The sequence below is a fragment of the Panthera tigris genome, chromosome B3, assembly GCF_018350195.1.
Source record: "Panthera tigris isolate Pti1 chromosome B3, P.tigris_Pti1_mat1.1, whole genome shotgun sequence".
Taxonomy (NCBI): domain Eukaryota; kingdom Metazoa; phylum Chordata; class Mammalia; order Carnivora; family Felidae; genus Panthera; species Panthera tigris.
The window spans coordinates 58329224-58341797 of NC_056665.1; the positions used below are offsets into that span (position 1 = coordinate 58329224).

The window sequence follows — 12574 nt, forward strand, 5'->3', positions numbered from 1 at the left end:
TGGGTTCCTTCCTGAGGTGAGACGGGGACTATGGACCAGGGTGTGCCTTGGGCTGGTCCATTTTCCTCCTCCTGGAGCCCAGTGGTTGGTGCTGGGTGGGTTAGAACCCTCTGAGAGGGCCTGGGTTGTGAGGTTTGATGAAATGGGTGGAAATGCTTCTGTGATGAGAAGATTGAGGGGGAAATGAGCCCTGTGGGAAGTGAATGTGGGGGCAGGAAATAATGGGGATTTGGACAGAACCCTGAGAGGCCAAGGGGGCTTAGGACCAGTAATGTTTCCCCATGCAGGGCTCTGGCTACTGGCTCTCCCTGAGACCCACCGCTGCATTTGGCAAGGGGGCAAGGGTGGCCATCTGGGTAGGCCTGGCAGGGCAGGTGTGGGAGCAGCAGGAGCTGCACCCTGAAGCAGGCAGGCAGGGCCTTGCCATCTGGCCATAGGAAGAACTCCCTCATGGTGCTCAGCCCTGTCCGGCCTCCAGGCCATGCTCTGTCAGAGGGGTTAGAGAGCTGGGCCTTCCTTACTTTGTTCCCTTTTCTCAGACCTGCAACAGGAGAAACCGGGTCTAATTAGGAAAGGGGGATGGGTATAGGAAAGTGGCCCTGATTGGATGAAGCTTTGAGCTGCCTGTGACCATCTGCACAGTGTGTCCTTTGCCTTGATCCTGCCAAGATTGTGTGTGTGTGTGTGACAGAGAGACAGAGAAAGGGATGATGTGAACAATAAGACAGGCACCCTGTAGGAGTTGAAACTAGGGCTCTTGTTCTTAGCTCATGGAGGGGCTTCTGCGGTTCATGAACCTTCCAGAAATTGTGTGCAAATATTTGGGTGCATGAGCAATTTTCTCCCAGATTCTCATAGGGGTTCCTAGGACCCAAAATATTAAGAACTTTTAAAATAGGTGTACCTTATACATGGTGTCCACAGGGACTTTGATCCTCCAGGCCCAAACTTGGAAACAAGTGAAAAGACAGGTAGAATGAGGAAAGGGAAGGAGACATTCAGGGTATCTGAAGTCAAGCAAGACATCCCTGCCCTGGGGTTAGGAAGGCAGGTGGGGGCTGCTACTGCAGGACCCTGCTTTAGCCCGTGTTCACTGAGGGTCTGTATATCATTAAGTGACACTGGCCTGGGCGCTGAAAGGGACTCACCACCTAGAAGATCTACCTGGTCCTTGCCTTTTTGGAGTTCATTTGCTTTAATTTTCCTTCTATGAGTTCCACAGAGGCTGGAGTTTGATCTGCTTATGTTGCAAATGTCCTCTGATGGAGGCAGAGGGAGAAAAGAAGGGCCCAGGTGAAGGGACCTTTGTAGACTGGTTAGACCTCTTAACCCTTTGGGGCCTGGGCTGCCCATCTGTGCTGCCATTGGTTTGCTGAGGCCTGTAGCTACCCTGGGATTTTATGGCAGGCCTATCCACTCTTCCCAGTGTCGCCTCCTCACATGGTGACACTCCTTTGGGAAGACACCTGCAGCTTGTTGGCTTGGCCAGTGACTCGGTGACACCTCAGTCAGCCATGGCACTCCACCTGTTGGGAGCTGGGAACAGCTGGGGCCCTGTGGACCATGGGTGGGAGCAGCTGACTGGGGCCTGGGGCTTGGAGGGGTAGCTGCTGCCCTCTCCAATTTGCCCTCCCCACAGAACCACTGTGATGTTATGTGAAAGCAGAGGTGGAGCCCAGTCCCAGCACGCTGCCTGATGCCCAGCCGTGGGGCTTCACAGCACCTCAAGGTGCCACACTCGTTTCGGAGCTTGCTTTGTGGCTGTCACCGTGAGCTCCTAGAGGACCCAGATATTTGGTCTTTTCGTCCTTAATGATATAATGGCAGATATTTGCTGAGTCCTTACCTTGTGCCTGGTACCATTTTGAAGCGGCTGATACGTTTTAGACCAGTTGATTCTTACAACGACCTTACGAGAAAATTCTGTTATTATCCCCAGGTTCTATCTAGGGAAACTGAAGCACAGCAATGTTGAGTCACACTTGCATGGTTTCACAGCTAGTAAGGAGAGCCCAGGTTCACAACCAGGCAGCCTGACTACAGACTGGCTACCAATGCCAGGCCCTGGGACCTTGCACCTGAGAGGGGCCCTGCAGACAGGAAGCATTCACTAAGTATTTGTTAATGAACAAGGGGAAGGAGACTCAGAGAAGGAATGAAGAGTGCATTCTGTGCTGAGTTCGCCATTACCTGAATGCTGAAGGCCAGCACTTGCCACCGAATCCAGGGCCACAGATGTTGTCAACATCGATTGTATGTCTGTGACATTTGAATGTTTTACAAGCATGGCATCTCTCTGTAATTAGAAAAAGATGATATAACAAATTCATTGCGTGTGAATGAGTTTCCATGGCAGATAAAACTGGAAGGGCTATTCCAAGAAGTGGGAACAGAGGGTGTAAAAAGTTTGATCTTGAGAAAGGTAAATGGTATACCTTTTCCTAAACTGACAGACTTTCAGTGGAAAAAGGACTTCACAGTTAAATACTTTGAAGAAATGCTGAGTTAAACAAAATTAGCTGTCATGAGTTTTAAGGTCTTATTTATTTATTTGGGAGAGACAGAGTGATCGGGGAAAGGGTAGACAGAGAGGGAGAGAGAATCCCAAGCAGGTTCTGTGCTGCCAGCGCAGGGCCTGATGCGGGGCTTGAACCCACGAAAGCGTGAGATCGTGACCTGAGCCAAAACCAAGAGTCTGGTGCTTAACTGATTGGGCCCCACAGGCACTCCCATGCTAAAGTGTATTTTAAATCTACAAGCAGCAGAGAGAAGATGCTACATTTCCTAAATTCTCTGGAAAATCTGCAGCAAGGCACTGAGAGTCAGGACACCTGGGTGTCTCTACTGCTGCAGGCCATGCACCCCTCCAAGCACCTAAGCTGTGGGCTGTAGTGTCTGAATATAAGAGATCATCATCAGGGCTAACATTTGCTGAACACTGACTCCATTCCAGCTTCTGAACTAAGGATTTCTATATTCATTTTCCTCTTCCCAATCCTCTGACATAGGAACTAATACCATCCCCATTCTACAGGTAAAAAACCAGGGGCTCCCAGACATTAAGTGTCAACAAGAAATGGAGGAAAAGGGGCAGTGGTAGACTTTGGGGACCTTGCAGAGCCCAAATCCTGTGACACATGCCCCCCCACCTTGCTCCACCTGGACACGCAAGCTCCATGGACATGGTCAGGAACTCATAGCCAGCTCCAGCTGCAGAGCGGAAGGTCAAGCCAGATGGTGGGCCTAACAGCCACCTCAGGAGAGGCTTAGGCAGGAAGGAGAGTGAAAGCATGACAGCTGCTGTGGGAGGGGCACTGCCCAATTGGAACAGGCACAAGAGCTGGGTCTGGAGGCACCCTGCTGGATGGCAGGAGGGAGGGGATCTGGTTGGCAGGAGGCAAAGGGGGCCCTTTGGGCAGCAGCTACTTGCCTACTAGTTTGGAAGTATTTCAGCATTTCAGTAGCATTCTGTCTACCACACTGTTTGCCGAAATATTAGCCCTGTTTTTAGATACCTTCCCTGCCAGTTCTTTCACCTCTGCCCTTGAATCAGAGGCTTGGATTCCCTTTCAAATGTCGATTCTCCTGACAGCCTGCTCCTACAGCTGCTACTGGTTGGTCAGAATGGTCAGAGTTGGGGCAATTGGGGATCTGAGAGTCTGTGTCACCCCAGAAGATAGAGTCTGAGGAGAGGGAGGCCTTTCGAGCATCCAGTAAATGTGCATTGAGCACCTACCGTGTGCCAGGCCCTGTGATGGATGTGGTATACAATAGTAAGTACAGCAGAGTCAGGTAAAGGTCCTATAAACAAAATAAATCATGGTGGAGCAAAGGTGTCAGAAGCCTGCAGAGGCAGCTTTTCCCTGCTGAGCAGTTTTGCCTCTGCACATGATCTAGAAGCCACTGGGAAGGCAGGCCTGGCCTCTGACAGGGATCCTCTGTGCCCAGGATGGGTGTCCATCTTGCCAACCTTTCCAGCAGGAGTTTCTGCCTCTGCTCCTGACTCCCAGCCCTGTGGGTGGCTTCTCTGGGTGACCCGCCCAGGGTGGGGGGCTAGGTTTTCCTGGAGCAGGGTGTGGAGTCAGGGATGGAACAGAGGAGCCATTGAGCTGCCTACAGAGCTGCCACCTGGGTGCCCACAGGCACCGTGGGCTGGCACTGGGGAGGCCCACGCTGGCTGGGAGGGGTCACAGCTCGAGCACCAGCCAGGATTCCAGTGGGAAGGGCACTGGCTTGGGAGGGAAGGGCTAGGGTGCTCTGTAAAGTTGGGGTTGCTGAGCTTGGCCAGGTACTTCTCACTGAGCAGTTTCCCAGGATTCAATGCCCCCCTCCCCAACCAGATTCGTGATTCCTTTCTTTTCCTAATAAACAAGGAAAAGTGGTTCCTTTGTCCATTCTTCCTGTTTTATGTGAACTAATTTAACAAGTATCTACTAAATACTTTCAGGCGCAGGGAATTTAGAGTAAACGTGTTTCCTACCCTCAGGAAGCTCACAGTCTGTAGGAAGGAGATAAAATAAGTGTTTATGACACAATAATAGCCCAGCACAGCGGCACCTAAGCATACCTGCAGGGAGAATGGAAAGGCTTTCTGAAGAAAGAAAATAATCTAATCCGGGCAGAGGGAAAGTAAGAAAGCATAGAGCTTTCAGGTAACAAAGTAATCCATGGTGGGTAGGGAGAAAGGTAAGAGGAAAATAGAATCTTTAAATCCCTTTAACTTTGGGCTTTTTTTTTTTCTCTTTAATAATTATTTAATTTTGAGAGAGAGAAAGAGAGAGCATAGGGCAGGGGAGGGGCAGAGAAAGAGGGAGACCCAGAATCCAAAGCAGGCTCTAGGCTCTGAGCTGTCAGCACAGAGCCCAACGCAGGGCTTGAACCCACGAACTACAAGATCATGACCTGAGCCGAAGATGGCTGCTCAACTGACTGAGCCACCCAGGTGCCACTACTTTGGGCTTTTTCTTGTGGGCATTACACGGTTTAAGGATAACACGTTCATTGATTCAGTTACTAAGTAGCTGCCACATAGAAGCATGAGGCTGGGTGCCAACTGCCAACTCCAGAGTCCCCTTTGGTCAGGCGGGTGGGGCTGTGAGTGCTAGTTGGCCTAGGAGGAAGCAGCTTGGGGTGGGAGTGGATTTCTTGTCTCTACTTCACGGAAGAAAGAGGACTAGGGGTAGAGGGCTCCATGGGGAGATAGGCAGTGATCTAGTAGAAACATTCTTCTAGTACCTACTGTGTGCCAGATGCTACAGCTGGAGAGACAGAAACAGGAAAGAACTCTAAGCAGGTGGATGATATGGTGGTGGGGATGGGATGACCTGAGATGGTGGTCTTCTCAGACGCAGGTAGAGATTTGAGGGAGGTGAAGTTGCTAGGGGGCTTGGGTGGAACAAGATAGAACAAGGTGGGAGCTGAGGAACCGAAGGAAGAGATGGTAGGAGTTGTTCGGGATGTGCTTCAGAGACCCCTACAGGGCTCATACAGGCCTCAAGAAACATGCAGGAGTGGTCTCTGTAGTAGGCAGTTTCCTTTCTCCATCTCTGCCTTGCTAGGATCCTAGATCCACTGACCCAGGGCAGGGGGTCACCCCACAGCGTCCCTGCTCAACTGGCTCCCAGAGTCCTGGTCTGGCCCAGACCCAAAGCCTACACTAAGAATGGGGGAGAGGCAGGATTGGCCCCTCCTTGTGCCGCAGGCCCCAGAGCCACCTCTTGTCAATGCCTGTCAACTCAGTGTGCAGTTCTTCCCCTGAGGTGCTGGCAGCCCCGGGTGGGCTGGGCTCTGTCCCCGCCTCAGCCTCCCCCCTTCCAGAAGCCTGTGCCCAGCTTGGAGAAAGGCTCTATTGTCCTCAGCTGCACCCCGCCCTGAGCACCTTGAGCTCTTACTAAGGGTGTGTGGCTTACAGTTCACTCTGCCTTGACTAGGAGCAGGTACAGAGGGGTAGTCATGAGCCACTTGTAGGGGAGACAGGAGCAGTGTGGGATGTGGTGGGCCAAGGCAACACCTTTCCTGTTCCTGTCCTCTAGGAGCCAGGAGATTTCAGAAAAGCCCAAATCCTGGCTTTCCTCAGGGCTGTCCTATAAAGTGGCCTCTCTCCCAGGATGGCCAACTTGCCCACTGGTGGCAGGTTGGCAGCATAATTTTGCACAATCCTGGTTCCTCCACTTAAGAGAAATGGTCTTGGGCATGTTGTTCCCTACCTGCCCTGAGCCTCCATTTCCTTAAAATGAGGATAATAATACCCACATGGCATTGTGATGGATGTTGTGAGGATAAACCAACAGAAATGTGCCATAAAGTGAGTACTTAGCCTTTCTTTTCTCGATGGTCAGCAAATTTTTCTTTGTTCAGCATCTGGGAATGAACTTCTAGGCATGAACCATGAGTCCGTGGTCCTCTGAGTCACCTGCTGCTCCCTGCTTGTTCTTTGAATTCCCCCACCACCTTTGTAACCAGCTCTCTGATTTAATTCCTTCTGTTGAACCACCTGGTGTTGAACACCTCTGTTGCCCTTCCTGGACCCTGACTGAGGCAGGCCTTAAGGCCCAGAGATTCATCCTGGCAATGTAACCTAAGGAATGGCCCAGGAGCACAAAATTAACAGAAAAGAAAGATCTCCCACTCTGTTGGCAGCCTAGTAGGGGAGCCCTGCAAAGGAATATCCAAAGCTTGTCCCCATCTAAGCTCAGAGCCTTCCCTTGGATGCCTCAGGCTCTGTGTCTAAGACATTCTGCCCAGGAGTCATTCCCACGGACATAGCATCTGGGGAGAAGCAGATGTGTCTCCCAGATGTCTGAAGTCTGCTCTTCTCACTGTCTTCCCACAGTTGGCAATCCTAGAAGACTATGCGGACCCATTTGACGTTCAGGAGACTGCTGAAGGCCCAGCAGGAGCTTCAGGAGCTCCAGAGAAGGTCCCTGAAAATGATGGCTACATGGAGCCCTATGAGGCCCAAAAGATGATGGCTGGTGCGTGATGGAGTCAGGAGTGGGGGATTGCTCCCTGAAGCCTGGGTATTTGTACAACAGGCCCTGGGACCTACAAGTTTAAGGACTGATCCTATGGTCCCTTTACTGGGTCCTCGGGGACCATGGGTCCACTATGGACCCCCTTGGGTCCTTGGCCACTGCCTTCAAGAGAGTCACTTTGGAGAAGGAGCAGTGACTTGTGATGCCTGATACATGAAGCGGTAGGGAAGGCTACACACCAAAGGTCAGACAGATAGAACTAGGATAGTTAGGAAGGGAAAGATAATGGTGTGGGCTGGGGGTCATGGAACCCAAAAATAAAATCATTAGGTTTAAAGAAGGTAGTGAGTTTGAGATGATGTGATGTTGACGTGAAACATCTTTATGGCAGTTGGAAACACATGGCTAGAGAAGCAAATGCAATGCACGTGAGACTGGGCAAGCATGTCGAGAAATGGGCACAGGGAGCAATGAATAAAACCTGGCCCTGGGGAACAGAGCAGAAGTCAGGAGACGATCCAGGGAAAGAAATGAATGGGGGTGATCAGAGAGGAGAAAAGGGGTGAGTCAGGCCAAGCCAAGGTCCCAAGGCAGGATGAAAGGAAGGTTTGTTCAAGAGCAGATAGTTTTAGTGTTGGGCATACCAGAGAGCCAAGATGAGAGTGGCCAAGAGGGGCAGTGAAGGGCTTCAAAGGCTGGAATGAGGCATTTGGACTTGCTCCAGAAGAGGAGGGGAACCCTTGTGGATTCTTAAGCAAGAAAGAAATAGGACAAATATGGCGTGTAAGGGGATTACTGAGGCTTCGGTGTACAGAACAGACTAGAAGAACTGGGCATCAGAAAGATGAGTTAGTAGTTGTAGAAATTGTTGAGGCTTTAAGGGACCAACAACACCACTTTCCTCCTCTCCTGAGCTTGGAAATAATTGAGAAATAAGATTAAGGAAACAGATGAAGATGAGAATGTCAGCTTTATTCCTGATAAAGTAGACTGGAGAACACAACTCAATTCTGTCTCCACAATGAGCTTCTTAATACCTCACAGAACTAAAATGGGGCTTGGGCTTGCTCAGGCTTGTGCCATGCAGGACAGCTATAGGCCCCTTCACGGGGGCAGGAGGAGAAAGAACCAGAAGGCAGAGCTGAGAAAGAGAGCGAGCATCCACTGGTGATCAGATAAGCTGCTCCCCTCCTTGGGAGAGGGGGGAGGGGTGGAGCTGTCAGCAGTGTTATTCCATGGAGCTCATGGAAACGTGAGCCTGTAGAGTAGAGGTTCGCCCTAGTCAGGGGCGAGGGTCATCAGGTACTGGTGGTGAACACATGGGATTTAGAGAGATGAAGGAAGACCAGGACCGTGGAGAGCAGTGTAGTGGACAGAAATGAGGAAAGTGGGAGTGGGAGGGTGGCTACCCTATTTAGGTCAGAGAGGTGAGTACCCCTAGGAGGCCCACAAATGCCCTGGTATTGGATGTGAAAATGAGCACATTTTTCTGGGGGAGTAGCTCCATGGCTTTTATTCAGTTTTCACTGGGGTCAGTGATCCCAAAAAGAAAATCACAGAACAGACCAGACTAGAAGAACTTCTGGGGAAAGAGGAGAGTTTGAAATGCTGAAATGAAAAATCTTGATGGCAACTGGAAGTGTGTAGGTTGCCATGAAACAGACAGGGCAAGGAGTGAGGGCGGGAAGAGATGAAGACCTGGTTCTGGGGAACAGAGACCAAGAGAGGGTCCAGGGAAAGAGACCTAACAGGTGATCAGAGAGGAGAACCATGAAAATGACTTATCAAAAGAGACAGTTTCAAGGAGGAAGTGATCAGCAGTGTCTGAGCAACAAAGAAGGATTTTCTGATTGTCCAGTGACAGTACTTGGGACACAAAGAAAGAATTGGAGCTGGGTAGCCAAGAGGAGGTGGATTAGGAGAGGACCCTGCTTCAGTTTCCTAACTGTGTCAGCCTCATTTCCCAAGCCCTTGCTGGCCATCAAAATATCTTTTTTTCTGTCCTTCACACTGGTGCTTCTCTGCCCCTGCCTCCATTGGATCCCATGCTTTTGGAACCCCAGAGGTGTTTTGAGGGCAAGGGACCCTGGATGTGTGGCCACTGGGCCCCTAGAGCCAATGGCATCTCCTCTGCAGGAGGCATGGTGTGATGCTGAGGGGCACTGCCAGAGGAGCTGAGCCAGGCAGTGGGGGCTGTTCTCACACCTCCCCTCCTGCTTTGCCCTGGCAGAGATCCGGAGCTCCAAGGAGACAGCAGCTCAGCCCCTGCCTCTGTATGACACGCCCTATGAGCCAGAGGAGGAGGGGACCACCCCAGAGGGTGAGGGGACCTCCTGGCCCCGGGAGTCCCGTCTGCCAGAGGATGATGAGAGGCCCCCTGAGGAGTATGACCAGCCCTGGGAATGGAAGAAGGAGCGGATTTCCAAAGCCTTTGCAGGTAAGCCCTGGGTGGAGAGAGTGGGTCTGCTGGGGCCTCTAAACAACTCTCCAGGTTCAGGGGAGTGGGAGGAGTGGACCCCAGGGGCTGGAGGAGGCCCAGGAGCTAGGCTCAGGGGAAGTGTAGTTGAGTCTGCACCACAGAGATTGGTGAATTGGGCAGTGTGGTTGCAGCACCGTGTGCAGGGTCAGGGAATGGGCATGGGGGAAAGATGAAGGTGTCTCCCTACATCACCATCTCTTGGAGGCCAAGAGGCTTAGGCCACTTCTGTTTTTTGAGAGACTGGGTACGTTTTATTTATTTTTTTGTTATTTTTCTAAGTTGATTTATTTTGAGAGACAAAAATGCACGAGCAGGGGAGTGCAGAGAAAGGAGAGAGAGAGAGAGAGAGAGAGAGAGAGAGAGAGAGAGAGAGAATCCCAAGCAGGCTCCACGCTGTCAGCACAGAACCCAATGCAGGGCTCGATTTCACAAACCGTGCAATCATGACCTGAGCCAAAATCAAGAGTTGGACGCTCAACCAACAGAGCCACCCAGGTGCCCCATGGGTATGTTTTAAAATAAAGAAATTCCAAACAAAATGATAAAACTTGTGGCATATATTAAATACTTACACTTAACAAAAGAAGGCGTTTAACACTCTAGACAATGAGAACAGCTGTGTGTGTAATCTTTAGAGATACCAGCCCTGAATTAGAGAGCTGAGTCTCCCAGTAGCAAGCTGTGCCAGACCAAGGGTGTATAGGCTCCAGGGGGACATCTGAGAAGCAGGAACCCATAGGGCGAGGGAGGCTATGAGAGATCCCCTTTGCTGAATGAAGATTAGGTGTCTCCTATACCAAGCACCCTAGTGCCTATCCCAGGCCTGGAGTCCAACACCGGGGGTAGGTGTGTTGGTGGTCTGAGTGGGTGGCGCTACAGCCTGGGGAGCCTGGAGAGAGCTTTAGCCCCGGGATCCTTGATTCAGGGAGAATGTAAAGGATTTAAATGCCATGAGACTTCATTCCCACTTTCATGTCCCCCTTACCCTTCCTTGGGCAAGGGGCTCATCCTGGAGCTGGACTCAGCTATCCTCTGGGTCCTCCCCACCCTGGCAGCCAGACTGGGAAACCACAGGTTTCTAATTTGTTTCCTGTAAAGCGTGCACCATTGAGGATGGCCCGTTTATCTCCAGAAGTCTCCTTGGAGAATCAATACTGTTTGGATTGCTTAATGGGAAAATCTATGCTCGTCATTAGGAAACCTCGTTAGCAGTCCTGCAGCCGCCAGTGGCATCACCCTTCTAATTGTCAAGGCTCAGGATTGAAGGTGTGGGGGGTAACTTTCAATAAATATCTGCCCCCACATCTGAGTATTCCTGACAGCCTGGAGCTGGGCTGTCTTGGTCCTGCTGCCCATGAGTTCCCAGGCTGTGGGGAAAAGGAGGAAGGGAGGCAGGTCTGAGGGTGTCAGGAGGCTGTGGGAACCTGGGTGTGGTGCTGGGAGGTGTGGGCAGCTCCTTGTTCCTCTTTTCCTCCTTTCCTGGTCCCTTTGGGCCCTGGAGGCCTGTGAGAGTTCAAATGAAGGGGACCCACACGGCTGGCAGGGCAAGACTCTGCTTCCTGCTGTTTGCTACCTGTGCCTCCCACCCTTTGACTAAGCTAGCCTAGTGTGGGTGCTGTGGCTCCACTCAACCCTCTGAGAGTCCTGTTCCCCCCTCAGAAGCACCCCTGCCTCTGCTCCAACCCTCCTCCTTTCTAGGCTATCCTGTGTCCTGGCTCTGGGTTTTGGTGTCTCAACCTCTGCCTCTTTCTGTCTCTCTCTCTGTCTCTGTCCCTGTCTGTGTCTTTTCTCCCTGCTGCTACTGGCTCCAGTTGACATTAAGGTCATCAAAGACCTACCTTGGCCTCCACCGGTGGGACAGCTGGACAGCAGCCCCTCCCTGCCTGATGGGGACAGGGACATCTCCGGTCCAGCCTCACCCCTCCCTGAGCCCAGCCTGGAGGACGGCAGCGGTGGGTCCTGTGGGGGCTTCTGGCCAGGGTGACATGTCCTCTCACCCTTCAGGCCCTGTGGCGTGGGTTGCAGGAGCTGAAGTGGGGCAGGGTCTGAAGAACCCAGGAAGAATCCCCCATGTCCTGGAAGAAGAAAGAAGGGACAAAGTACACATTCCTCATTCCTCCCAAAGGTGTGGGGAAGGTGTCTCCTAAAGGAGATATTTCCGAGTATCTTCCTCACCATGCCACAGAAATCCACCATTTTAAATTCACTTTTCTGTATAGGATTTTGCCTGACTCCTTCCCTGATCCATGAGCAATGCAAGTAATTCTTGAGGTGGGGGTGATGCTAGCACAGGAAGTGTCTGACTCCTTAGAGTAAGGGAATGGTCTGATCCTTGCATCTGGTGACAGACTGTAAGGGCTTAAAAGTGCTACAAGGAGAGAAAAAGTCCAAATAGGTAGAAAGGAAGCACTGAACACTTCATCTGTGTTTAGTTTTGTACCGAATGGGCAGCCAAGGGTGTGTGTGAGCACCCGTTTGTATTTGTGCCTGAGTGTGAGGAGTATTTTGTAAATACAGAATGAAGGAGGGTCTCTGTCGCCTGTGCGTGTGTGCCTGTGCCTTTTGTGGCCCACTGACTTCAGTCCTCCCTTGTGCTGGCTCAGTGGTCAGGCCTGCCCTGGTCTGGGAGGACAGAGCCGCCTCAGCTGGGTTTCTCTGGGTGGGGGCAGGGAGCCTGTGGGCAGCAGCCTTCAGGGCGGGGGAGGGGCGGGCTGGCTGGCGGCTTTGGGCAGGATTAGCCTGTCAGGATGGCACCAAGGGGAATCAGATAATTGTTCTCAAATCGATAAGTCATTTCTACAGAATGGCTTGGCAGGGTGATTTGGAGAACGGTAATGAACTCTGAGGAGGAGAACGAAACAATATTATCAGCACTGAAGCCACCGGAGGGGGAATAGAATAGGGGAAGGCAGGCAGCTGCTCCAGAGGGAGAAGTTTAAGTGGTTTCTCGTGTTGCTCCTCTCCCCTCTCCTTCCACAGCATGGGGACTGGCAGGCCCCATGTGGCATAGGAGGGCTGAGCCCCATCCCAACTGGGGAGTGGATCCAGGATTCTATCCCTAGAGCCAGTCAGGCCCAGGAGCAGATCTTGCCCTTTCAGAACATTCCTTTGACCCCTTTGG

At 51.7% G+C, this 12574-nt stretch overlaps 1 protein-coding gene across 20 annotated transcripts in view; it reads left to right on the forward strand.

The window, feature by feature from the left end:
- SHF (Src homology 2 domain containing F) overlaps nucleotides 1–12574 on the forward strand; it is an 88001-nt gene that overhangs the window by 70571 nt on the left and 4856 nt on the right. For 16 of the 20 annotated variants that reach the window (XM_042988954.1, XM_042988961.1, XM_042988955.1 and 13 more), the window contains 3 exons: nucleotides 6833–6974; nucleotides 9205–9411; nucleotides 11265–11405. In XM_042988954.1, coding sequence (XP_042844888.1) covers nucleotides 6833–6974; nucleotides 9205–9411; nucleotides 11265–11405 — 490 coding nt within the window. Of the gene's footprint in view, nucleotides 1–4484; nucleotides 4687–6832; nucleotides 6975–9204; nucleotides 9412–11264; nucleotides 11406–11457; nucleotides 11579–12574 lie in introns of those variants that run through there. The other 4 variants (XM_042988951.1, XM_042988965.1, XM_042988968.1 and 1 more) reach the window with 3 other exon arrangements.